At 34.7% G+C, this 27,077-nt stretch overlaps 1 protein-coding gene across 1 annotated transcript; it reads right to left on the bottom strand.

The window, feature by feature from the left end:
- Window positions 1-1,849: 1,849 nt before the first annotated feature.
- Window positions 1,850-25,978, bottom strand: GNPDA2 (glucosamine-6-phosphate deaminase 2). The gene is made up of 7 exons (XM_044268035.1): window positions 25,881-25,978; window positions 22,517-22,677; window positions 19,314-19,415; window positions 17,643-17,825; window positions 12,003-12,187; window positions 8,284-8,458; window positions 1,850-2,862 (listed from the first exon to the last, which is right to left on the bottom strand). Exons 2-7 carry the CDS (start codon window positions 22,638-22,640, stop codon window positions 2,801-2,803), a joined length of 831 nt encoding a protein of 276 aa, XP_044123970.1. The 5' UTR covers window positions 22,641-22,677; window positions 25,881-25,978; the 3' UTR covers window positions 1,850-2,800.
- Window positions 25,979-27,077: the final 1,099 nt, after the last annotated feature.

Below are 27,077 nucleotides of genomic sequence, written 5' to 3'. Positions count from 1 at the left end.
GGGCTATTAACATGAACATGCATTGGGTGCAAAGCAGTAGGTGTTTGGTGTTAGCAGTAGCTGTTATTAATAGCAATTTTAGTAATTATTGTCTAGATTTCATAGTTAAGACAAAGCTTTAGTTAACTTGATGTCACACAGCCAGTAAATGGCTGTCATGCTTCAAAGCATGTGTTCTTACCTCCACCGTTGGTGAACAAACCAGAGGGTAAATTGTATTACAATAATTAGATACTTTAGCCATTTAATTTTGTTCTGTACCTTGAATGAACTAAATGAAGTAAATGTCTTTTAGGGATAAGACTATCAATGTATTTTATACTAGGATTATTACATAATGAGGTAATTCTAACTGTAAGATAGTGGGATTTACTTAAAATTGTGTATAGAAGTTAATTAACCTGTGACTTTGTCCTACTTACATCATCTGCTCAGGTATCTTCCCTGTCCTCTCTAGCTATAATAGAACAGTTGAAATATGAGGTTCCATAATACTTGTATTTTGAGTAGTATATTTGAAACTAGAGCATTTACATATAATTTCTAAATGTTCTGTTCTACCATTATTAACAGTTGAAAGTTACAGGTTGGTACCTGGCACAAAGTATGCACCATGTGTCTACCATTTAATATTTGTGCTTTATTAGTATGTGTATAATTTAGATACATTTAGTTCTCTTCCTTTAAGCAGTATTAGTAGTAGTGATAAAAGTATTTTTCAAATTTTTTAGTATAAGCTTAAGTTCTCTCCCCTGACCATTCTCCTAAACAGATGATTTTCATGATATGGAGTTGTGTGCCTTCTAAGTATATTCCCCAGAGGACCTTAACAATACTGACATTTTTGCAAACTTTACAATAATTTAAGTATGTGTATTAGAATAGCCACCATTTATTGATTATATGACAGCCATTGAGCTGAGCTCCGTAGGCATTTCCTCAGTCTATACAACAGTTGAAGTACAGGTACTATTACCACCTTATCGTCTAGGGCTGGCAGCTCAGACTTATTTGTGCCGGTGTCAGTAGTTGACAGAGCTGGAATTCAAACAGTGGTTTCTTTATCCAAACCCTACCATTTTTTAGCTGCCATGCTTGATTGCCTTGTGGAAATCTAATAGGCTTCTTTGTTCTTTAATAGCAGCTTAGCCTTTGAGTTATGGAGTTAGTGGCCAGGAATCCGTGTGCTGAGGGGCTTGAGTTCATGGGCTTGACTCAGACTAGTCCCCTAAAATCAAGGGCAGTGATGGAAAGATCTAAATTGTGTTTCACCTAGCACATTTAAAGCACAGAAATAACAAGTTGAATCATGCACCAAAACAGTTATCTTTAGCCTTTTCACTATAAAACTATCATTTTCTAAGATAGGGTGGTTTGTAGTAACACAGTACTTTATTACCGGATGTGTGACTGGAAGGTGATATGACTTACTAGTCATTTCAGGACCATGTGTATCACCCAAGGCAGTTGTAACTACATTATTTGGAATTTAAGGAATATATTTTATACAAAGTTTTATTTACTTTTATTTTTTATTTGCTGTTTATTTTTATTTTAAGGAACTTAATTATAAATACATCTCAGTCACATTTCTATTAAGTTATGTAAGTAATGCTTCTCTGTGATGGGCTTATAATATGCAAAATATGCTGAAGAAATGGGAGAATTTTTTACTCCCCACTAAGCAACTACTAAATTATAGGTAGAATTATTGTCTTTTAACTTAAATCTCCTAAATGCCTGATGGCAACAAACAAAAAGTAAATGCAGAATCAATACTACTACTAATGTTGGATTATCTCAAATGCATGTATTCAGTTTTACTTCTGGAAATAAAATTTAGATAACATTTATTTATTATAAGCTTTATTTGAGTTAAAGATAAAAAACAATATACTTTTATTTGCAATTTAATGATGCAAGTTAATGGCAATTTTAAGTTTACAGTAATTCCTTTATAAATATTTCATCATGTTATCCTTTTAGACATGTAAGTCAGGAATAAAGCTAATCATTTATGAATTTAACAATAATCAGAAAATTGTCTTCAAAAGAATTTCTTTAAGTGTGTTGCTAGGTATAAAGTTCATAATCGCCAAAATACTTTTATTAAAAGCATGAACCCAAGTCATTAAATAAAAATAAGAGCACATTTGTAAAAAAGTGCTATAGAAGGTGGTGCACAAAAACCATGCACTTAGACATACTTTCCAGAAGGACGTAAACTGTACTTTTAGGCACTGGCATTTCTTCAGATTCTCTGTTCCAACAATATATAGCAGGACTTTTGATGTCCAAATGCTACTGCAGAAAGATGACTAAGGCAACCACGTGCAGAAAAGCTTGTGTGTAATGCACAGAAAATACAAAGATTACATTCCAAAAGTAAAGGTTTGCAATGATTGATACCTGAAAGGCTTGGAGTGTCTTTATGTGATTAAAAAATAAAACTCTATGAGAATGCCACCAGGTTCATATGAATAATATTTGATGTATAGATTCTTCAAATTTAAAATGACTTGAAACTTTTAAACAGACATTTCATTTCTGAGATGTTTTACAGAGTGGCTGTGTGGCTTCCATACTTTATAATAAACAGCTATTTTTGACAGCCAACTACTTCTAAACCTTAGTATAAAATGGACACATTCTAATTCTGGAATGTTTAACATATAGATATTGGACTTCAAAAATGCAATCTTCAAAAAATCCCCATGTTTTATCATATTGCATAGCTGAAAATTCATCTACTACTTAAAAAGTGTCCTGTTCATTCAAGTAGAATTTGCTCCAATCTCCTTCAATTTCCTTCTTTCATACTGTATAGTGGATCCACAAGTTTATTGTGCACATGCATTAAACCTTAAAAGAAAAAAAAGCACAGTTCTAGTTTTATTTTTAATTTTGAATTATCTCATTTACCTTAGAAAACAAGAATTTATAAGATACCGTAAGTATGCTGGTTCCCATCTGATACAAAATAGTTAAGTCTTACTGAAAAATGTATTTTAAATAGAAATGTTTCATAAGGTTTGGTTGTACTACCTAGCAAATAGCAATTTACAATTATTTATGGAGCTGTAGATACAGAATGAGTACAAATTCCTTTGGAGTAGCAGCAGTTCTTGCCTCCAAAGCTTCAATATGGCAAAATAACAAATCTCAATACTGACTTGGTTAATACATTTTAATTTTATCCTATAAAGCTGTTGAGTTTGATCCTCTGGCCCTTCTCTACCAGACTTCAGCCCAGGAACTCAGAGAACTGTTGTTAAACTGGGATAGGTAAGTTCTCCGAAGTATTATCCTATCCATTCATCTGGCAAATTATTTGCCACGATTTTGACATGTGTTTACAATTGGGGTGATAACAAACTACTGAAGGAGGTTAATCAGAAAATCCAAGGTGCCATTAAAAAGTTGAGGACTCCATACTTAAACAAAACCAAAGTTTTAAACTTCAAATGCGAAAAATGGAGAGCAGTCAATACTGAATCGTTTCTGACTCCCAAACTGATGACACCTGGAAGCTGTCCACCTGGCAGAAATCGAGTACAGCCCAACCATAGGATATAATAGAGCTAGAGAAGGTTCAAGGAGTCTTTGACTCTCCCATGTTAATATACAAATTTGTGTCTGCAAGTGTGTGCGCATGTGTGCGTTTTTTCCTGAGGGCCGTCTCTTCACCAGATTATCATAGCGGTCCCTGACCCAAAAGAGGTGAACCCTGGTTTTCCTTTTCGCTCTTAACCTCTACATTCCCGTTTGCTTTCAAAGTATAATCTAGCCCAGGGTCTCCTGGCTGGCTAAGCTGAAAAGCATGTGACTTGATTTTGGGTTTGTAAATTCAAGCCCCATGTTGTGTGTAGAGATTACTAAGAATACATACATACGTCCAATCTAGTCCCATTTTATCAATATACTTTAACTGTTCTCTAGTCTATTAATGGGAACTTGTTCTGCTCCTGTGTTAGCTCTTCCTTGTATCTGTGCTGTTGGAAATTATGCTGTTTCCTCCCAATCTGAGAGCTACTACCCATTTTCTAGGGCTTTCCACTCTATCAACTCAAAGTTTTCTTCAACTACTATTTAACTCTTGCTCTTTATTTAATATCCTTTGGGCTTCATAGGGTGACTTACATCATTTAATGCTTAGACGGTGGTAGTTTCACAGACTTGTGTTCTCCCATCCATCTACCTGTCCAACTACCCACCCACAATTTATCAAATGCCCCCAGTGTACCAGGCACACTTCCAGATGCTGAAATAATGCAGTGAACAAAACCTAAGTCCCTACCTTTGTGGAGCTTTAATTTTAATGAAATATATTACATTTTATCTTCTCAAATCACTTAATGTGCCAATTTTTTATGATGGTGAGTCAACTACTTTCAGAAAGAGATACTTCTTATACTTTTTTTTTTTTTTTTTAAACTAATACCATGCAAGAGATTATGTACTTAAAGGCATTTTGGCCTGTTTTCTTGGCTGATGACACTAACTGGAAAATATAATTTGTATTTACCAAAATTATACATTAAAGGGTAATTTTTATAGTGCGGAAGTAGTATTTGGTAATGAAAACTATTTACCATATGGTTATCTCTAAACAGAACCAAGCCTATTTAAAGCAGGATTTAACTGAGAAGTTTAATCCATTTCAACAACCAGAATGTAAAGTGCAGTAAAATAGCAACTGGAGATCAACTCAGGAGGAGAGGGGACAACAAAAACAGTGGTAATTTTAGCCACTCAGTTTAGAAGATGTAACCTCTTACAGAGAAGCAGCTGCAATTAATAGGATCATTCTACTTGATACAATTCATCTATCACTTACTTACAGCTTTAATCATGGAAATAATACATCAGAGCTTGAAAACACAAAATATCAGAATAAACATTAAAAATTCAACTCTAAAGTTTAACTATACATTGGCTGTAACTTTTACATATAAGGCTGTTTCCAAACTAGAAATGTATTTTGGATGATACATAAAGAATTTATTATGATTTAAGGTAAAACTGACAAATTTTTATACAAGATTTTGATAGAAACAAATTATGACTACTTAAATAATTAACAGAAAAAAATAAATTCTGAGTACTAAAATGTATAGACTTCCTAACATGCTGCCAGAAGTTATTAAATGTTATAGATTCTGAATGTCAATTTTATGGTTTTGACTTAATCTGAACTCATTCAATCAAGCTACTGAGGAGGGCTTACAAAGGTTGAAACAAAAATGTTCACCATAATGATGAGGTCTTGAAAATATATTCTCAAGGACATAAAGGCTTTATATAAAATAAAAAACAAAAAAAAATTAGAAAAAAACATCGAATACTAGACTGTTTTCCTGTGATTTACTTGTATCTTCCAAAAGGTATATACTGAAATGAACTTCTACTTGCTAATGTTTTTTATTGTTTTCAATGCAGTTGACCTAGATTTTCTTTAGGACCTAAATAATTAGAGCCCTTTTATGTACATTTTAGTGATGGCAGAAGAAAGGGTAGTAACAGAAATCTGAATAATTACAAAAGATAACTATAGGATACATATTCTTCAGTACATCTTGAAGTGATAAAATAACTCGAGAATATGGCAAAATATAAAACTATACCTATAATACATGTAAGTTTATGAATATTCACTTCTACCCTGTATTAAAATCCCTTACTGTAAAATGAGGTCTGCATACAGCCCAGAATAATATCTCAATTCCATTTTTTTCCATATTGATGGGAGGCACTCTGAGGCTGATACCCTGAACCTCTCCAGAAATATATACAGATCCATAGTAGAAAATACAATGTCCTCAAAAGAGCAGTGCAGCGATTCTCTCATCAACAGTCTATACTTCAAAATGTTTCAGAAAAGTTTAGAATCTGGATAGATGAATTAAAGAACAAAATACATGTAATCACCTACATCTCTTGTGTTTTAAAAGCTCTTCAACCTATGTCTATACCTTTTTGGAAGCAATTATTATGGTATGAAAGCAACGCAACAAACAGAAATACGATAAAGATAGCCAGAGTTTTACTCCTCTTCTGTGAAGCAGTATAAACAGTGGACAAAAGCCCAGATGCCACATAAGCCTGATTTCACTTACCCAGCTCTGCCCACATACGAGCTCTATGACTTTGGGTGACTTAACATCTCTATTAAGCCTGTTAGCTCATCTGTAAATGGGATTTTTAGAATACCCACTTCACTGAATTGTGAGAATTAAGTAAATCAAGTATAATGCATTTTGAGGAATGCCTGGTCATACAAGTACTGCCTATTATTAAGTATCTTCTTAAATATTTATTTCACTAAAATGTAAACATTACAAACGTAACTGACAACATCTGATAAGCACAAGGGTTTACCTGAGGATTGCTGGTACCAGGACATGGAATGTTAAATAAATCTCTGGCATTAAAATATGTGGATAATAGGGATTCCTTCTGTTATTTTTTTCAAGGAATCTAGTATTTGTAATAAAATGAAAGACTACATGGAAATATATGGGTAAAACTTCACACAAGGGCTCTTATTCACAACTCATCACAGATCTTTCTCTTTTACCTGCCAACTTATTTAAAAACTTGACAATATTTCAGTTTGATACTTTTTTGACTTGGTAAAAAATAATTTTTGATAAAAATATAAATGACTGGAAATAATCTAAGCATTTAACAGTAAGGAATGATTTAAGTAAATTATAATACATCTACTCGTAAAGCCATTAAAATGCTTTTGAAGGGGCACGTGGGTGGCTCAGTGGGTTAAGCCGCTGCCTTTGGCTCAGGTCATGATCCCAGGGTCCTGGGATCAAGTCCCGCATCAGGCTCTCTGCTCAGCGGGGAGACTGCTTCCCTTCCTCTCTCTCTGCCTGCCTCTCTGCCTACTTGTGATCTCTTGTCTGTCAAATAAATAAATAAAATCTTTAAAAAAAAAAAAGCTTTTGAAGAACAGGGAAACAGGAAAGTACTCACAACAGCTAAGTGCAAATAAAGAACTATAAGCAGGATCAAAATTTTGATTGTTCACAAGTCATTAAACTTCATTTGTGATTCATCTTCAAGATTTTTGCCACATTCACACCATTTACATGAACTATAAGTTAAAGATTTCCTTTAAATTAACTTATAAGTTAAAATCATATACTATTATTTCATGAATGAAATGCTGAAGATTGTAAGACACATTATTTTATGTACCATTAAGAAAAAATGCTACCAGGTAACTGATAATGACCAATTTTAAACACATCCCAATTTCAGTCAAGAGTGATTTGAAAAAAGATGTGTCTCAGAGGCAGTAAAATATGGTACCTTCTTTATCTCTGTCAATACTGATATCATGGAATATAGGTTTGATCAGTTTAGTGTATTTTTTTCTAATACATGTTAAATAAACACCCAGTAACTAGAGTAAAAAGATTAAAAATACATATTCATGTAATATCAACAGTACACATACTACACACACTATGAATTATGGATATATAAACATATATACACATATATATACATATATGACCAGCTATATAATATTTCCGTATCAGCTATATGAAATACAAGTACTTTATAAACAGCACCTATTTATACAGGTTGTTATGTGTGTTTATCTATATGTGGAATTCACTCTTAAGCAGGGAATGGTTTCTAAATAGTCAAATTTTCCTTGAAAATCTCTTAAATCACCCATTACATCAAGCACATGTGGTTTCAAATATACAACCGGGTATGGTAAGGCTTGAGAATTACTGAACTAGACTGCAGGAAGAGTCAAAAGGACAAGCTACATACAGAAGTGTGGGCAGTCAAACCCCTGCTTACTTGCAGAGTTCATTCCATACTGCTCTGACACTGAACCATTATTAACTGGTGTATGGGAATAATTTGAAATTGTGGGTGACCCAATTTATAAGCTGATTAGACTCTAAACCATAGCTTGGTGAGGAAGGTGGGACAGAGAAACAAAGAAAAGAACATTGTAACATATGTATTTCCTTTTGGATTATTTCATCTTTTATATACAATATGAAAGTAAAATATTTTATATTTATTAAATTTTGGATTTCAAGAAAAAAATAGGAAACTATTCTGAAAGCTACTATTATTTGAGGTGAGATTTTTCTTTTCCTTAAAAAGAACTGGCTACTGTGTTGGCAAAATGCTGGTTTCAATAGGCACAGAGCAGGATGTTAACTCCACAGTCTACTAAGTTTTAATTGTCATCTACCATTGGACATTCTCACAGTCTGCTTCTGAAATTTCAATGCTCACCTTTAAAGTATTTCACAGTTTTAACTCTTAATTCTAAAGTAGCATCTTCATCACACACAAAAATAGTTCGAGGATGCTGCTGGAAAGCAGAAACAGTCCACATGTGATTTACTCCTTCTTCTATCGCTTTGTAGAGAGCAAATGCCTTGTGTGCACCTGTTATGAGGATCATTACCTGAAAAGTCATGACCATGACATGTTAATTCTTAAAATTTGTTTCAAATGACTAAAAAAGCTCTATTTTTTTTTAAAGAAAGATGTTAGCATGAATATTCTTCTCGAAGGTAAAATAAAAATAGCTACATATTTCTTCACAGTTCGAGGTATTTATTTTTGTTCCTCAAGGTAAAAGGCAAGCATAAAGTAATTCTCTTCTGGTTTAAGAAAATAAAATAGTATCTTCTTATGAAGTGTTACTGAATAAACCATAATGCGGGTATTTATTAATACATTAGATACTGATTAGATACTGATAGAAGTGACCAGGAAAATGAAGAAAAAAGAAAGAAAAGAGCTGTTTTGCAAAAGCAGAACTGAGGGTCAACAAAGAATTTACATAGCCAGGAATGATACACCAAACTGCTCTAATCCAATCAACACAGCAGATACTACTTTGAAAGTTAGAGAAAGAAGCCTGAAGACTATTTTATGAAACAGATGTTATCAAAGTTGTCTTGACACAAAACCTAGATTTAAAGAAGGATTAGGGATCTATTTACATGTAAGAACAGCCCTTAAAGCACACAAGACAAAGAATACCCTCACGAACTAATAGAAAATCCAAGCTCTGGGTCCCAAATTCCTAAAAGCCTGCAATTCAGAGAACATGCGCAAATCTAAGTGTATATATATCAGAATGAATCTTTATCATTTTTGTGATTGAGAAGGAGTTTGCAATAATCCTTGAAAAAAATGGATATAAAGACTTAATAGGCAGTAGGGATGGAGGGCAGGATCCTTATTTACCTCTAAGTTATCTGTTAAATGGTTGGGATTTGGTGACTAATGAGATATAAAGAAACCGAGAATGGCCACATGTTTCAAGCTCAGATAATTTTCATGGTGAGTGTTGCTATTCAGCAAGGCAGGGAATATTCAGAAGAAAGACAAATTTCGTGGAAGGATAAATTTAATTTTTGGACAGCTTAAATATAGGGCATCTAAATATCGAGATGTCAGCTGGAAGTTGGAAATTTAAAACGGCAGCTTCAGAAGGAGTACAAGATAAAGATACATTATTATCACTGTATTAAGAGTACTTTACCTTTTTGGAATAGTGATAAAACTAAAAAAAAAAAAAAAAAAAAAAAAGTCATGCCCCAAAGCATGCAGAGTGAATATGCAGCTCCAGAATGAAACCCTAGGGAACAGCAATATTCAAAAGGGAGATGAAGAAGAAAAGCTTGAGAAGGAGACTGAGAAGAAATGCTCAGAAAGTAAGAGGACTACTGGCAGAGTTTTATGATGGGAGGCGTAGTCAACAGCAGTAGGTGATGAAAAGAGACCCAGTAGGGTAAAACCTACAGAGAAGATGCCAGTGTTAGCAACGAAGAAATCATTACTGACCTTGGTGATTTTCAGTAAGGTAGCAAAATCAAAAGCAGATTTTAAAATTTTTTGGTTTTTCCTATGTCACCTTAAGAATAAATATCCGAAGTATTATATGTAACAATTATAAAGATGTTGCAATATTGGAAAATGATTTGTTTTCTCTTGAAATTACCTTTAAAATATATGATATTATCTTTAAATATACCTCAGTAAAAACAAATTTCAATCCTTTGAAGGTAGATTTAGAATTTGGCAAAGAGCCAAAAGTCAACAAAAATCAGATTTGATGGTTCAAGTAAATAACGAAGCTGTCGATAGAACTTTGTCTGACATGAATTATGAACATAATTCATTCACACTATTCCCAATGGTTATTAAATACCTATTACATGACAGGCAGTTTAAGGTGCTAGATATACGTGACCCATAAACTCACAGAGATTGTAAATTAATGAGAAAAAAGATACTAAACCAGGAAACATACAAAAAAATCAGAAATTATGAAAAGTGCTACAAAGGAAAATAACAGAGTGGTCTAAGAGAAAATGTAAGTAACTTTGACTATAAGAATTATGGTCAAGAAAGGGAGTTCTGAAAGTTGAAAACTGAAAAGTGCCATTTTAGCTAAGCAAAGTCTGGAAAAGTAGAGCATTTCACACATACCATCAGCGTAAAAAGCCTCAAGCCCAGGAAAGAGTGATAAAGCAGTGATCGGTATGGCTCCTTATCTAGCTGCTAATTCCCAAGTCTTAAGGGAACCTATAATGACTTCCAGGGTGTCACTTCCAAGGTGTGTACAGAAGGTCCTCGTTAACAGAGCTGACAGACAGTGAAGCTCTTCCTGATGCACTAACCATTTAGAAACTTATTTTACCATTCATATGTACTTTTCATCTAACAATAGCATTTTCCCCACACACTGATTCAAAATCTTATTAAATGTATTTGTTCTTAATGAAACTAAAATTGAAGAACAGCCCACATCACGGTTCAAATCACTGGCAAATGAAAATCTGTATACATTAAGCTCCTTACAATGAAAGATAGGAAAATCACTAAGTATGATGACATGATACTTGTTTCCAAAGAATGACATAAAAGAGCACACTAAGGCCCCTGAGAAAATAATTAAGTCCTAAAATAGTTTTGCCGTAATAATTTTCTCTGTAATCATGCTGCGAGTGAGTACTGTGAGATGAGTGGCATCATAAACTTTTGTTGGAAAAACCAAAAGGAAAAAAAAAATTCAGTATCTAAATAACTCTCTGTTCACTCTAAGAATTAGCTTGTTACAACTTAAATCTTGTTAAATGTAAGAAATCTATCTGTATAACTTTCAGTTTCGTATTTTAGAAATACAATTGCTCTAAAATCTTTCTCAATTACTAAGAATTTCAACTCGTGAAAGGGCTTTCTTCACATACTGATGATTGTTAGATGAAAAACCACATTCTGAATGACAGTTCTATTTGTATGTTCAAGTCTAGTCCTATTTACATTAAGATCCATTTCTTATTCATCATAACTTGTCTGTGTGCTTTCCTCTGAACCTCTCCCATCTTGTTATCAGGAAGGAATGGAGTTTCCATGTAACAACCACTGATAATCACGAGCCAACTACAATTTGTTCTGTTTTTCTCAGGGAAGGAAATGAAAGCCCAATTAAAAATTTAAAAATTAGGCCGGGTCTATTCAGACTATTTGCCTTCTTATGTATCCCAAATTTGGAACAGATTCAGCCTTCGATGGGTTCTTTTTCTGCTGGAAACTAACTGGCTATCTTCCCACAGTCAAGAAGTACTTGACACTAAATTATCCTGAGCCTCCAAAAATACTTTAGTGTTAACCAGCATTGCATCTTTGTTACAACAGACCTTTCACCAGACCATTTCACTTAATAACAGACCATTTGAGCAGTATGATTTTAGAAACTCAAACTGTGAAGAAGCAGAAAATGTAGCAGTATTCCAGAAGGGGTGGTGCCTGATTCTTAGTTTACATAAGCTCCAGAAGACTTGACTTACTTGGATTCTCAACATGGCAATGAGACTGACAGAAGTCACTGAAAGCTAAATAACAATTTACATAGTGAATAGGATGTAACCAAAATTATCTGGTGCCATAATTCCTCCAAAATCTACAGACATCAAAGAACATTGAATTCTTACTTCTCTTGCATCCATCACTGTCCCCACACCAACTGTTAGAGCCATAGTTGGCACCTTCGACAAATCTCCATCAAAATATTTAGCATTTGCCAAAATGGTGTCCATTGCTAGAGTCTTTAATCTTGTCCTTGATACTAAACTGGATCCTGGCTCATTGAAAGCGATATGACCATCTGGACCAATTCCTTTTAAAAGAAGTATACACACACATAGACACATAAAGTAAGATTTCTCAATGTTCAACTTGTTTTTAAGAGAAAATAGTCATAAACAGGCTCACCTTGTTTTATAGGGTAGCTGAATTTCTAATGCTGCATTAAAATATTTGTTCCTGTATTTGACTCAACAAGTATTTCAATATATTCCATACACCTAGCACAGAGCTAGCATTATTGTAACAACAGTAGAATTTAGCATATTAGCTTGTATTAGCACACTTCAGAGTTTACAAAGTATTTTCACATCTCAACACATATATTTAACAATCTGATGAGATAATCTTATTAGGAATATCTATTTCCCTCATCTCCTCAAGCTTTCTTTGAGCTCAAAAGGAAACTCAGACATGCATGGAAAATACATGACTGCTCAAGGTAACAATTTAGTAAATACTGCGACAAAACTCAAATCCAAATCTTCTGATGCCTAACCCAGTGGTTTCAATGGTCAACCCTTTAACCTGCCTGGTTCTAGTCTAGACGGTGGCAGTAGTTACTGGACCTCCCTGTAGTAGAGTTTCCTCACTTACAAAAATGTCTAGATTGGACCATATAGGGCAGTAGTTTTCTTCAGACGTATTGACTACAGCCTACTAGAAGAAATCTATTGGACACTGTAATCTAGCACACATATACACACATGCAAATGTAATTAAGAACAAGAACTGCATGAAAACAATACTTACCCTGCTAGGAGTCATTCTATTTCATTAGCAAAATGTACAAAAGAGAAATGCAGAAAGTAAATGACTCTATTTCATGGCCTAATAATGGGTAACCACCACAACCTGAAAACACTCCTTTAAAGAGACATACTGCCAGCTCTAATATTCTAGGACTGCCTCTAAAATGTAGATAAAAATGTGATATTCCTTATTTGAATGAAACTGGAAGTTAATCTTTTTTTTAAAAATGAAGAATCTTTCCATGGCATGAATAAATCAAGTTTTACATATGTGTACCCTACTAACTAGTCACAGTTCTCACAACCTCCATGAAAAAATAAACCCACAAGTTCTGAGTCGAAATACCTGTTACATTTATACTGTACATTTTACTTTAATGATAGATATGTGTATTTTATTGACTCTTAGCCTATAATTCAAACCAATTTCTCCCAGATTACAACAAAGTAAAATATGACAAAGAATAGCCTGGTTTTGATGGAACAAAGAAGAATGAAAATCTTAGGGAACAAATATAAGCTACCAAAGCACCACATTCTAGGAATTTTTAATATGGTGACATAATGTTTGACCTACATATAGTTAATATATATGGATCTTTCCATTAGCATACATATACCTGCCTATAAATATAAGTTTTAAATTACAGAAATGCCATTTCTCTCTAGATTTCTAAAACTATAGTTTCTCCTCCTAAAGTACACATCTGTAAATATTTGTATTTCTCTATGTATATATAAGGAGAAAAGGCTGGAACCAGGAAAATAAAAGTTCCAGAAAAAATAGGAAGTCCCTAAGGATCAACATTAGTGTTCTAACTAGTACTGTGGGTCATACAAAAGAGTACAGTAAGACTGAATTATCAGCAGTGGTTCATGGTAATATATTTCCTTACTGACTATAAGTAGCTATTAGAAATTTGAGCTTTCTGATAGAAATGTTCTAAAAGCATTCAGAATGTTTCACAAAGCTTTACAAAACTTTAAAAAAAAATAATCATGAGATCTTAAAAACCACGTCACATTCTCATTCAGGCTTTAAGTCTAAACTAATATATTTACACCTTTATGAAACATCTCTAAAACCTGAGTCTGGATTACAGGACTTCTCTGTCTTCCTACAGTTCTGTGGGGTAGAATGTAAATTTCATTGCAATAAGGACTTGCTCTTAATTACTATACCCTTACCTCTTAGAAAAATACATCAGATAGGAGGCCCTCAATAAATAATGGCTGAAAAAGGAATAGATGGTTACTATTCTTTGGTATGCTCAGTATAGTTTCTCTCTCTTCCTTCTACCTTGGTCTGCCCCCCTCACAATGTGGGGGGAGCTTTATCTACTCCGTATCTCTCTGAGTCAAAGTGATTGTGGTCTACTGACAAATACTCATCCCAAGCTGAAACAGAATTTCTCTCAAGAAAATCTGAACCTTGCGCAAGGGTGCAGAAAAGAAGGCAGGCATCTACAGCTGAGGTATCTTGATGATAGCATTGCAGGAGAGTATCTGTGAGCTCCTGCTTTGGAAATTTGAAGCTCCTTGGTTCTTGTTCTTCCACAGACTTGGCTGTTTCAACTCTTCTAACAATTCTGCAAGTTAGCCCACAGTCATTCCAGTTAATTCACTTTTGGTCCCAAAGTAGATTACAGTTACTTGCAAACCAAAAATTCTAATCATGTACCCAAAGGAAAGGGTTAAAAATAGTACCTTAAAAATTTTTAAAGTTCGTAATATCTTTAGATTTTATCTACAGAATTTTGTATTTGTGTATTTTATTGCTGGAGGTGGGTCAGGGATTGCATGACACACTTTACTCTTTTTTTTTTTTTTTTAACAATTCTATTGTCACAGGGAGAATAACAACTTTTGGCAGTATATATTTCCTTTCTCTTTTCTACATAGGAAAGGGAATTCCTGTTCTATTTCCCAGGAGTAAGACACGGGGGATTCATAGTCTTGAGGTCCTCATTCTACTATTCCCAGTTTAGAGGGGAAGGATAGGAAACTCCATTTTGGCCTCAAGCCCAACCTGAAACCTCTAATCCAACTTTACCTTTAATAAGGCTGATATTTTGATCCCATTTGGCTCAGTTCTTAGTGTTTTTATTAACCAACAAACCCTGGAACAAAAGAAGGGTAAGTGGTAAGACCCAAATACCAAGCCTCATCTTGAAAATCTAATAACAAACCTAGATCAACAAAGGCAAAGAATCAAATGAGATTCTTTCATGAATATACATCCAATAATAGGGTACCCCAAATAGGAAAAACTTCAAAGATAATGCAATAAGCTAACCCTTCTCCCCACTATCAACAGAGTAATTATGTCCTTTGGATGGTAAATATAAAATGGCAGACCGTGGATCATGACATGACTACAGTGAAGATACTAATGGAAGAGGTAAGGAAATCTTATTTATTGACTGATTAACTGGCTGGCTGGTCCAAAGAGAATGTCTACAGGAAGCTTAAGACAAAAATTGGTTAGAAAACAAAGTAAAGTTCTTTCTAGTAGTAAGAGTCAGTGATACACATACATAAGTAAAATTTATGCTCCATCTGTTTCAAAGGGAAAAAAGACCTATAGTGAGGAAATACACCAAAAAACTTAAGCTAAAAAGAAATGAGAAGTGACTTAAAGTTATAGGAAAAGAAGAAAGTTCTATGAAAAATCTTTGAGAAGGGATATTTAGGTTTAAACACATTATTTAGCTGTAAGTACTTTCTAGAAAGCAGACAAAGGGAGAAAATGGAGTTAAGAGTTTTTAGGTCCCCCCTCCCCGTAAATTCTACTTTCTGGCATGGGATCCCCAAGGGATTTGTCACATGGATCCTTATGTAAGCCAATTAAATTAACAGGAAAAAAAAAGGATATCCAAATAAAGAAGTAAAAAATATATTTTTCATTAAGTCATTTTTAATAATGAAACTCTATTAGCTCCATGCCTTTTTGTATAATGGTAAAGGAGTGAAAATATTTCTTGATATAACTAAAATACAGATATAATAGGTATAATTACATAACAGTAATTAGGTATACATTATAGTAATTCTACTTGATCTGGTATGGAGAAAACCTGAAGAATGCATGAGTAGTGCATTTCTTAAACATTCTCAAATACGGATTGCCATTGCCTTGATATTGGCAACTACAAATAGTAATTATTTCAGAATTAAACAATATTGACAAAACTGGAATACAAATGTTTTCCAGGAATACTGAAGCACTATTAGCAAATTTTATTTCAAACACAGGTAAATTTCTTTTTTTTTTTTAATTAATTAATTAATTAATTTCCCAATTTATCTATTTTCAGAAAAACAGTATTCATTATTTTTTCACCACACCCAGTGCTCCATGCAAGCCATGCCCTCTATAATACCCACCACCTGGTATCCCAACCTCCCACCCACCCCCGCCACCTCAAACCCCCCAGATTGTTTTTCTACTATGAAAAGCAAAATCGTCTAGCTTGGATTCTTGCTCAGATAAAAACCATCTCACCTACGAAAGAAAGTAAATGACACTGGCTCTGTTAGGTAGAGAAAAGAATTTCCTCAAAGAAAGAATCTTAATCTCACTGGATACCCTTAGAGGTAATTCAGTAAAAAAGCAGTAAATTTAATGAACTAAAGGAACAATTAAGAGAAGACTGAAGTAACACTTAATGGAGTACCAACTACACACCAAGCATTTTACATGTTCTAACATGGTTAATTCTTCCAAGTTTTGGAATGGTTAATAGTCATGCCTGTTTTACAAATAACTTAGTTTTACTGAATTTCAATAAACTTCCCAAGGTCATACACGTAATAACTGACCAAAACAGAATGCGAAATCACGTCTGACTGTAATACCCAATCTTCCCTAGTGGCAATCAACCACTGCAACCATACCTGGTCACCTCAACCATCAGTCAGCCTCAATTCAGCACTAGTGAAGATCTAATTCATATACTTTTAAGCAGTCTTTTAATAAATTAAATATAAGATATATCTGGCGAACTAAATTTAGAGCTTTAGTACATTTAGTTGAATACTAAAAGCTTTAGCAAAAAGCATTTTGGTTTCAGTTTAGTTGATGTTATATTTTTATGGTAATTAATTAGCTGTCTCCGGCTTCATAAGAACAGAAAACCATGCTGTCGTTACAAAGAAACTTCCTATTTTCAATGGTACATTATGAACACACACATGCATGTAGATGTATATACACATTTTAAGTGGAATTTAGCCAATTAAGCATTTATTCATGTGGAGTTTACAAAGACAGTTATACAGCTTAGTTCACATTAACTAAAGGGTGATGGTAAAGTCTTACTTCTTAACTGATTTTTTTTAGTGAACTGAAGCAATTTAAGCAATCAATACAGAAATGCTAAAATCCATGTGTTCCACATGCAAACTTTTGTCAGAGATTTAACTTTGTAATCTGGTAAGAAAGTGGGGTTGGAAATTTAAAGAAAGCATAAAAGATAAGAACTATCATTTAGGAAAAAAACATCACTCATTTTGTAAGATGTGGTAAACCGTTAATTCTAAAGACATAAAAGTTTAGCAGGTATTGGAACTTATTTCTCAAGACATAATTTAAACAATTCTAACTTGCAACCTTAATATTACCTTTTGATGAAAATAAAATAAAAACCAGTGGCTGAATAAATGGGTATTATAGACAGTTACAGGTGTTCCCTACATTACACAAAGGTAAGATAAAAGACAAAATGTTTTACTTACCTCCAACAAAGAGGTCAATTCCTCCGGCTTCTTTTATTTTCTTTTCAAAAGCATCACATTCTGCTTGTAAATCTGCAGCATTCCCATCAAGGATATGAGCATTCTTAGGATCTATATCAATATGCTTAAAAAAGTTATTCCACATATAAGAATGGTAGCTTTCAGGATGATTTCTGGGAAGTCCTAAATAAAATGTTAATAAATATAAATGTAAGTACTTCCAGAAATAAATCCAAAGTTCACTTTTCTGATTAGGCCATAAATGCTATTTAAAATATATAACCTTCTTATTCCATATCCAATGGATATCCAAATTAAATCCAATTTAAAGACTTTTTTTTTTTTTTTAAAAGATTTTATTTATTTATTTGACAGACAGATCACAAGTAGGCAGAGAGAGAGGAGGAAGCAGGCTCCCCGCCAAGCAGAGAGCCCGATGTGCGGCTCGATCCCAGGACCCTGGGATCATGACCTGAGCCAAAAAAAAAAAAAGAAAAAAGGCAGAGGCTTTAACCCACTGAGCCACCCAGGAGCCCCTAAAGAGAAATTTTTATGTGAAATACGTGCTCATTACATGCCAGATGTTATTTTAATCACCTTACATGTATGTATTAATTCAAATAATTTACAGAACATCTATGGAATTACTTTTATCATTCTCATCTTATAAATAACAAAAGCACAGAAATGTTAACTTACCCAAGATCACCTAGCTCATAGAAAGACAGGAATTCAAACAAAGAAGTCTAGTTCACATGCATTTAATCATTGTCCTCCATTTCTCAAGTGCACTAACTTCCACCAATGGAACTGATTTATGTGTTAATTTCAACATAAATTAATTGGCCATACATCTGAAATGTTGGTCAATGTTTCTCACCTATTTCTCCTATATGCATGCAAAGCATTTCAAATCACAACTCTCTGGCTATCACTTAGGTTACCACTAAAAATGTATTCCTGGGGCGCTTGGGTGGCTCAGTGCATTAAGGCTCTGCCTGCAGCTCAGGTCATGATCTCAGGGTCCTGGGATCAAGCCCTATATCCGACTCTCTGCTCAGCAGGGAGCCTGCTTTCCCCTCTCTTTCTCTGCCTGCTATTCTGCTTATTTGTGATCTCTCTGTCAAATAAATAAATAAAATCTTAAAAGAAATGTATTCCTATGTTCAAAGTTTAAAACAAGAGTTTATTCGCATCATACATCTTTCCTGTTAAGCAAGTTAACAATCAATATAACAAAAGCTTCATAGCCACACTTATAAATATGCTTATATTTGAAAAATCTTTATTCTACTAATTACTTTTACATATATGGTTCTCGATTACCACAACACTGGTTTTAACTTTGCCTTAAGGGAAAAAAAAAAAAAAGAAAGAACTGAGGGACTGGCTCAAAGTTGCAGAATTGGGAAGTGGCAGAGCCCAAGAATGAAAACAGATCTTCTGATTTCTAGTCCCATATTCCTCCAGGATATTGTGTTGACATCATAAAAATATAGTGTTTTTAAAAATATAAACTCCCAACCTCATAACAAGGCAGTACAGTATCTTCTAGAAATAATCACATTACATTCAAAACATAAATGCAAATAATATACTAATTCTTAGACAATATTCATTTTATTTAAAATATAACACATCCAAATAATATATTCAAGTAATACAGCTTACCTACATATTCATCCATGTTAAAGGTCTTCACATATTTAAAAGAAAGGTCTCCATTTTTGTGATATTCTATTAGTTTTTTATAACATCCCAAAGGTGTACTCCCTAAAAAGAAAGAAATTCCATTTTCTAACATAACATGAATAATCTATTTTTTTAAAAGGTTATATTTACTTTACTCTCTTAATGATATTCTCTATCTTTAATTTACGAGGGAAACAATAATTTAAGTACACATTCAATTAACAAATGTATTTTGAATCATATACACATTTGCAAAGTACCCTGAAATCTTAGTAAATTAGAATTTGCTGAATAAAACTGGAAATCTGTCAATAGAAATTATAGTTAGAAAATTATTCTAGAGTTGTTCACTATTTGGAATTAATGTTCTATATTCCAAGCTTAGAAACTTATAGAAAGCACATTTGAATTAAAAGAAAAATAAACACCTCACCTTTTGAGAAAAAGCTTTTTTTCAGGATTTGTATCATATAAACAAATATAAAAAGGTCAAATTGACCATTTAATGCAATCAAAAGGGAAATAAGAGCTAAATTTAAATATTGTCTCTACTTTCAAAATAGACTCAGAAATTGGCAAGGACTCTTTGATGAACATTAGCCTTTATGATTTTAACTGGAGGTTCTGTTTCCTATTTTGTGTTATCTTCAGCATGTATCAGCTAAAATGTATAAAGTAAAATGACCTTTGGGAAATGGAATTTTGGCTTTGGATCCTTCATCTGAGTTCTTGATTTTAACTGTTTTATAAATGTGATTCTTTTACATGTTTTATGAAACTAAAATAAGTTTGATAGTACCTCTTGACATAGCACAAAAAAGATTAATAAATTTATCCACTTGAAGACGGCTTCCATTTTCAAATCTGTTGTATTTTTTCATTTTAACTAAAAACTGGAAGGTTAGCTTGACTGCATTCTTAACAAGTGATCTGGCCCTCCCAGTGCTGACTGGAGTATTGATTAATTCCTAATAATATCCACCATCACAAAACAAAACATCTGCACACAAAATTTCTACTCAAGTGGCAGACAGAAGTATGACAGAACTAAATAGTCTTTGGCAAAAAAAAAAAAAAAAACAGGAAATTCCATGGTAGTAAAAAGATTGCCTTTTATCTGAGATAAAAGAATAATACAAGTGGTTATAAATACTAAATATAGGTTCAGAGAAGACTAAAAGAGTTTCTTAAAGCTAATGCAAACATACTGTTTTAAATTATAATCAATAATTTATACAAATTTTACAATTCCATCTCAAAGAACTATAGCCCACTAATATGTGTATGTTTACCATGTGCTAGATGCTATATACCAGTATTTTTATATATCAGCTCATGTAAATCTCACAACCCTGGGAAACTGGTATTATCTTTCCCATTTTGAGAATGAAGAACTGGGTCAAAAAGATAAAGGAATTTGCCAAATCATATGGTGCCAAATCATATGGTAGTGCAGGCAGAGATGCAAGAGATTCTGTCTGGTTCCACAGCTCATATAGTTTTCATTATATAACATACTATCAACATGAGTGAAAGTAAAGCCACCAAGGCCAGGCCTATTCTTTGAACTGCAAGTAGTCTAATCTTCCTATCATGACTCAGAGTAAGAGAATCAGGGAATAAGTTTGGGAGGCAAGAAGCACGCAAGCCCTTACATGTGAAGCTTGTTAAGATCACATCAATAAGCACTGAAAAGATTGCCCAGAAACTGTGCTTGGTGGAGGGATGATTACAATATGGGATGTTATACACAATTACAGAAATCTATGTTCAAACTTCAAAAGCAAGGAGGAGAGAGCATGATTAATACTATCAATGGTCAATGAAGGAAGAAAGTAGAAAATGTCAACAAAGGTTTTCCAAGATATGTCACTGGCAGGTGTATTACTAGCAGTTAAATTATCCCAAAATAAGCAAAACCTGTAAATTTAAACACACGAATAAATGTTTAGAACTGCCTGAATTCATGACTTTGAAGACTTTCTGCCCCCAAGCTAATATTGTTTATTTCTACGTCATATTTAAGACAGCGTGATCAAAGCAGCTAGCCAGTTGCAGCCCAAGTATGCAGTATGCAGACTGATACAGAAACCACGTCCTACCACTTGGGTTCATGTATCAAAAATGTGGATGCTGAGGGTGCCAGTCTGGTGTATGCAATTTTTAAAAATCCCTCTTTGTCATTTTCCCAAGATTGATTGCCCTAGACCAAAAGACAAAAAGCAAGATAATAACTTAAGCTAAACAATACCTTTCATGGAAATTAGGTGGAAAAAACTATGATTGTAGCTTTTACATAGTTAGCACATATGGTGCTTGGAGCAGAAGGAAAAAAATACTGTTTAAATAAGACACACTTATGGGAAGTTTAAATTTATATGGTATTTACACTATACAAGGGAGTGGAATAAACACTGCCTTACTGAGCCTCAAACCGCATTATCGGGCATTATTATCCTTATCTTTCTTAAAGGTAAGGAAAGCAAAGATTAGGGAGGTGGAATAAATGCCTGAAGTCACCAAGAAAATGGTAGCTCTGATTCCATGTCCAACAATCTTTCCTGTGGAAGTCAACAGTATCAAGGCAAGTGCCATGAGATCAATGACCCACTTGGTTAATTTTTAAGAAACAACTTAACAGGGAACTAAATACAATAAAATATGTAATTCATATTTATGTTTACTCTGTCATGATGACATACCAGTCTTCAATTGTTCAGTCATAATACTTCTATCATAAAAAGAAAATAAACACAGAAATTATAAAAGGCTAATAAGGTAATAAAGTGTATGAGGCAGGAGAGGTGAAACCAAGAGGCAAGAGTACATACGTCAGGCATTAGAAAGGCTAATCTATTAATTGATTATATAAATAATGAAAGTAACATCCTTAATAAAACAAAAGATAACTAGATAAAGGTACAAAAATATTATGACCATCACTGAAGTCAGGATATTTCCTTTTGCATTTTGGAGTGGTAAGTGATATATAATTTTAATACAAAAGAAACAGTAATGAAACACAGATACCAGATAGTTATATATGTGTTTCTGGCTTTATATACTAAAATGTTCAATAAGTGATATGGCAAGAAATAAAGGGGAAACATATTTTACTAAAGGAAACTCTTCCATCCCATGATTTTTTAAGTATCTAAAATGGAACAAAAATGGTATCTTACCTGTTGGTAAACCCAATGTAAAGTATCTGTCCTGTCCAGGTTTGAACTGAATGATGCGATTACAGATGTATTTGGCTGCCCATTCACTAGCCAAGTCATAGTTATCAAGAATTACAAGCCTCATTATGGTGATGCACAGGTTCCAGGACAAGAATTCAAACCTGAGAAAATTCCATTGTAGAGCACTTTAAGTAATTTACAGACGTGCAAACATATGTGTATTAAAACTGATGACTTTAAAAAGGACATTATTAAAGAAAGACAAACTTATATACAAATACAACTTATACTTTTAAAATAGTAATAGCCTTTCTTGTTTGAACAGACCCTGAGTTCTGAGCAGTGGCTTATGTAATTTAAGTACATACAAAAATCTTCTGAAGTAAATATAACACCCACTTTTAGATGAGGAGAAGTCACATAATTTGATCACACAGTTACTAAATGACAAAGCCAGAAATCACATCAAGGCAAACTTGAAGTTTTTATAAGACACCACAGTACACTGTCTTGACAGGGATGTTATATAAAGCAACATAAAACAAACCTAAAGGCAAACAAAGCAGTACTCATTTCTTGAATGCAAGTTAAAAGTAGTAAAGAATACTTAGCATCCTTTGGGTTACTTGCTAAAAATCCAGAACTCTCCCTATAAATACTGTAAAAACCAAACCTCCCTTTTGTTAAATGTTTTTGACACTTTTTATAAAAATTTCTTTCAGTATAAAAAGGTATTAGAGGAAAAAAAAAAGATCAACCCAAATCCTACACTCAGAAATAAAAACTATTATTATTAGTAAACAACATTCTAGAGGTCTATCTAATGTGCACACATATAAGTAGAATGTATAGAAATTTTCAACAGTGAGATCACACTAAATATGCTGTTTCATAATAAAAAGCATAACATGTAATTCTTCCTGAATTTAACAAAAGAAAAAGTGAACTAAAACTGATCTCTGAAGAAAAAGAAAAATTCTTCATAAAAAGCAATTTTGGTTCCTAAAAGAGTAGTTTAAGGTTAAGACAAAATATTTCACAAATATTAAGAGATCACAGTCATTTAAAAACTATAATTCCATTTTACACAATGTGGATTGACCTACTACGACTCACAACCCCTGATTTCTGTAAAATGTATTATTTTTATACTGACAAGATTTATAACATTTACACTGTATTCTAGAACCGTAATTTCCATATTTTAATTCTTAGTTTCATACTTAGATGGATCTATCACCCATACCAATCCTTTTACAAATGGTTTCAGCAGTCCCGAATTCCCATACACTTTACATACAAAATTAAGTCAAATTCTTGAAATTAATGAGAATAGTAAGTCTTATTACAATGAATATATGAAACCCAAATGATATCCTTATAAGTCTTATTACAATGAATATATGAAACCCAAATGATATCCTTAAAACACAATGATTTAGAATTCTGGCATAACAAGAAATTATATCACCATAATTTAAAATTCTGGCACAGTAACAAGAGACAAATAGCTTTTACAGACAATAATTTACATAGTAAGTCATAAATTCACTCCAACATAAATGGACTTGACTTCTATTTAAATTCATTAATGAACTAATGCCAGAAACAATTTCAAAATTACACCAAGAATCAGAAATATTTCCTGGTCATAAAGAAACAGACTTAATTCTAATAAGTATGGCCAGCAAGAGATATACTTACTTATAACAAGAATATTCACCAAACTGATTATTGATAAAAAGAAAAACAAAACAAAACTGTAAGATAAGGAGGAAGAGGAACCAGAATTTTCCAAGAGCCTTCTGTCTTCTGGGCATGCCCTTTTTCTCAATTCAACACACTTTTGAGGGCCTATTAAATGCCAAGCACTAAGTTCTGTAGTCACAAAAATGATTAAAATTGCGGGATTGGAGCCTTGTTAGTAAGGGCTTAGAATCCTCCAATACTCTCTGGGGTAGAAATTAACATCTTCAGGGGCGCCTGGGTGGCTCAGTGGGTTAAAGCCTCTGCCTTCCGCTCAGGTCATGATCCCCAGATCCTAGGACCCAGCCCCACATCTGGTTCTCTGCTCCATGGGGAGCCTGCTTCCCCCTCTCTCTCTCTGCCTGCCTCTCTGCCTACTTGTGATCTCTGTCAAATAAATAAGTAAAATCTAAAAAAAAAAATTAACTCTTCATTTGTCAGATATAGAAAACTGCAACTCAGGACTTTACTGCTAAACTTATAAAGCTATTAATGGTAGAGGGTCTACCTGACTGAAAGACCTATGCTCCACAGGTGCCTTAAAAGAAGCACCTAGGACGCCTGCTAAAGATAGAGATTCCCAGGCCCCTCTCATTGGACATCAAGTCTTTCAACAGACGTGAAATGGGATCCAAGGAATCTGCACTTTCATAAATATCTTAGATGATTATTACAATCCGGTTAAATTTCGAAAACACCACCACAGGAAGAGATTTCACTGCAAAGAAGTTAAGTCTCTCAGATCAGGTACAGGCAAGTTTTGTTTGTTCTAAACTCAGAGAACTCAGATTTCATTACGAAAGTCTCAAATGAATCATCCCAGGCAAAGCTAAGCAGAATGTTTTGGTCACATTTATTCAGATTAAAAAACGTGTTTCTGCTAATCCTCATGGATTCCAAAGTGGGGTGGCTCTGGGCAATTCTCTGGCATCACAACCAAAGAGCACTCACAAAAAATGACACTGCACACACACACACACACACACACACACCCAACTCCCGTCCCAATTCCCTCAACTCCCTCTCCTTCCTCTGCTGATTCACTCTGAATGTGCATTAACTTGGAGAACGGGCTGCTGAATACCAATCTCAGAACTCTGGAGCAGGATGGGAACTTGCACACGACTTAGCTTGCAGTTATTCTATAATCTACACTGGCTTCTGAACTTCAGAATCCCTGCTTTGAGGCTTTTTTCTACAGCAGACCCGAAAATGTCTCTGAAGGGCAGGGCAGGGGAGCCGCATCTCTGCAAGCCGCGAGAAGCCGCGGAGCAAGGCTGTGGTCCCTGCCCGGAAGGCCAGGGCTGCAAACCCACCTGGCCCCAATCACTCCGCAAACCACAACGAACTACAACAAATGCGGACGACCGTTCCTGATTTTTAACAAACGTCAGGAGAACGCCTCCAAAGCAGAGGAAGGAATAGGGACCCGCTCCCTGAGGCCCCGTTTCGAAGGGCACCAGCAACCACGCGTCACCCTTCGCCCCGCCTCGAAGCTCCCAGGACTCCAGTCTGCCCCTGCCGCACGTCCCCATTTCGGCACAAAGGCCACCCTAGGGGGCAATGCTCAATCCGTTCCCCGCCCGACTTCCCCGCTTGGTCCCCACCCCGGACTCACCTGCCGACCCACGACACTTCCGATGTTGGAACAGCGGAAATAACAAGAACCCAGCAACCCCGAGCGACCCCAGCCGGCGCGCGGAGCGTGAAGCCCAAAGACCCGGATGTAAACCCCAGGCGCAGCAGGGACGGCGGCGCAGCCCGCGGGTACTGCGCGTGCGCACACCCCTAGCGCTCTAGGGATGGGCCATGCGGAGATTCTTAGAACACATCTCTTTTCTACACCGGAGGTTCCAGTTGCTGGGCCATCACCTTGCCGCTCCTCTTTTTATCAACTCTCAAAGGTTGAATTGAGGTAGATTCTCTGGGCTTATGAAATTTAGTATATAGGACTGCCATGCTCATACATAATCATTACTTAAATTGTTCCTTAAAATAGCAGTACGAATTCATCTGTATCTCTAAGCTATTGAACGTTTACTCCGCGCGCACAGCTATTCAGTGTTTCCTAAGAGCCTTTTATCAATAAGCTCATCAATGTTACGTGCTGCAAAAAAGCAAAGTGTAAACCCTGGGAAGCCTTGGAGTGGCTCACTAGGAATAAACCTAGAAGGACACTGTAGGGCAGAATTCTTCCTCTAGCCCTCACCGTCTTCCAGCTGGCCTGAGAATTCAATTTTCATGACCTAGATTAACAGGAGGAAAAAAAACCACAAAGTTTTGTTTTGTTTTGTTTTGTTTTTATCCATGCATAGAAAACCAGTAACATATTCAGACACAAAAAAAGTGACCAAGTCAGGTAGCGTTCACACATTTAAACAAACAGTAAATTTGTGAGGAATTTAAGGAAAACATGCATTTGGGAGCTTACTAAGGGGAATTTAGGCTGAGGCTGTAGATTAGTAAAAATGTAACAAGGTTTATTTCTACAGCTTTCTCAACTTTAAAGTCACTTTCTGGTGATAGGAATGCCCCCCCTTTTTTAAAAGATTTTATTTATTTATTTGACAGACAGAGATCACAAGTAGGCAGAGAGGCAGGCAGAGAGAGAGGAGGAAGCAGGCTCTCCGCAGAGCAGAGAGCCCGATGTGGGGCTCGATCCCACAACCCTGGGATCATGACCTGAGCTGAAGGCAGAGGCTTTAACCCACTGAGCCACCCAGGTACCCCGCCCCCCTTATTTTTTTAAAGAGCATGGACACCTGCGCCAGAGGTAGGAAGCAGGGCAGAGCTAAAGGGAGAGAATCCCATGCCC

Source organism: Neovison vison, chromosome 11 (genome assembly GCF_020171115.1).
Source record: "Neovison vison isolate M4711 chromosome 11, ASM_NN_V1, whole genome shotgun sequence".
NCBI lineage: Eukaryota > Metazoa > Chordata > Mammalia > Carnivora > Mustelidae > Neogale > Neogale vison.
The sequence above is the reverse complement of the archived record's forward strand: the minus strand, read 5'-3'. Positions and strand labels throughout refer to the sequence as shown.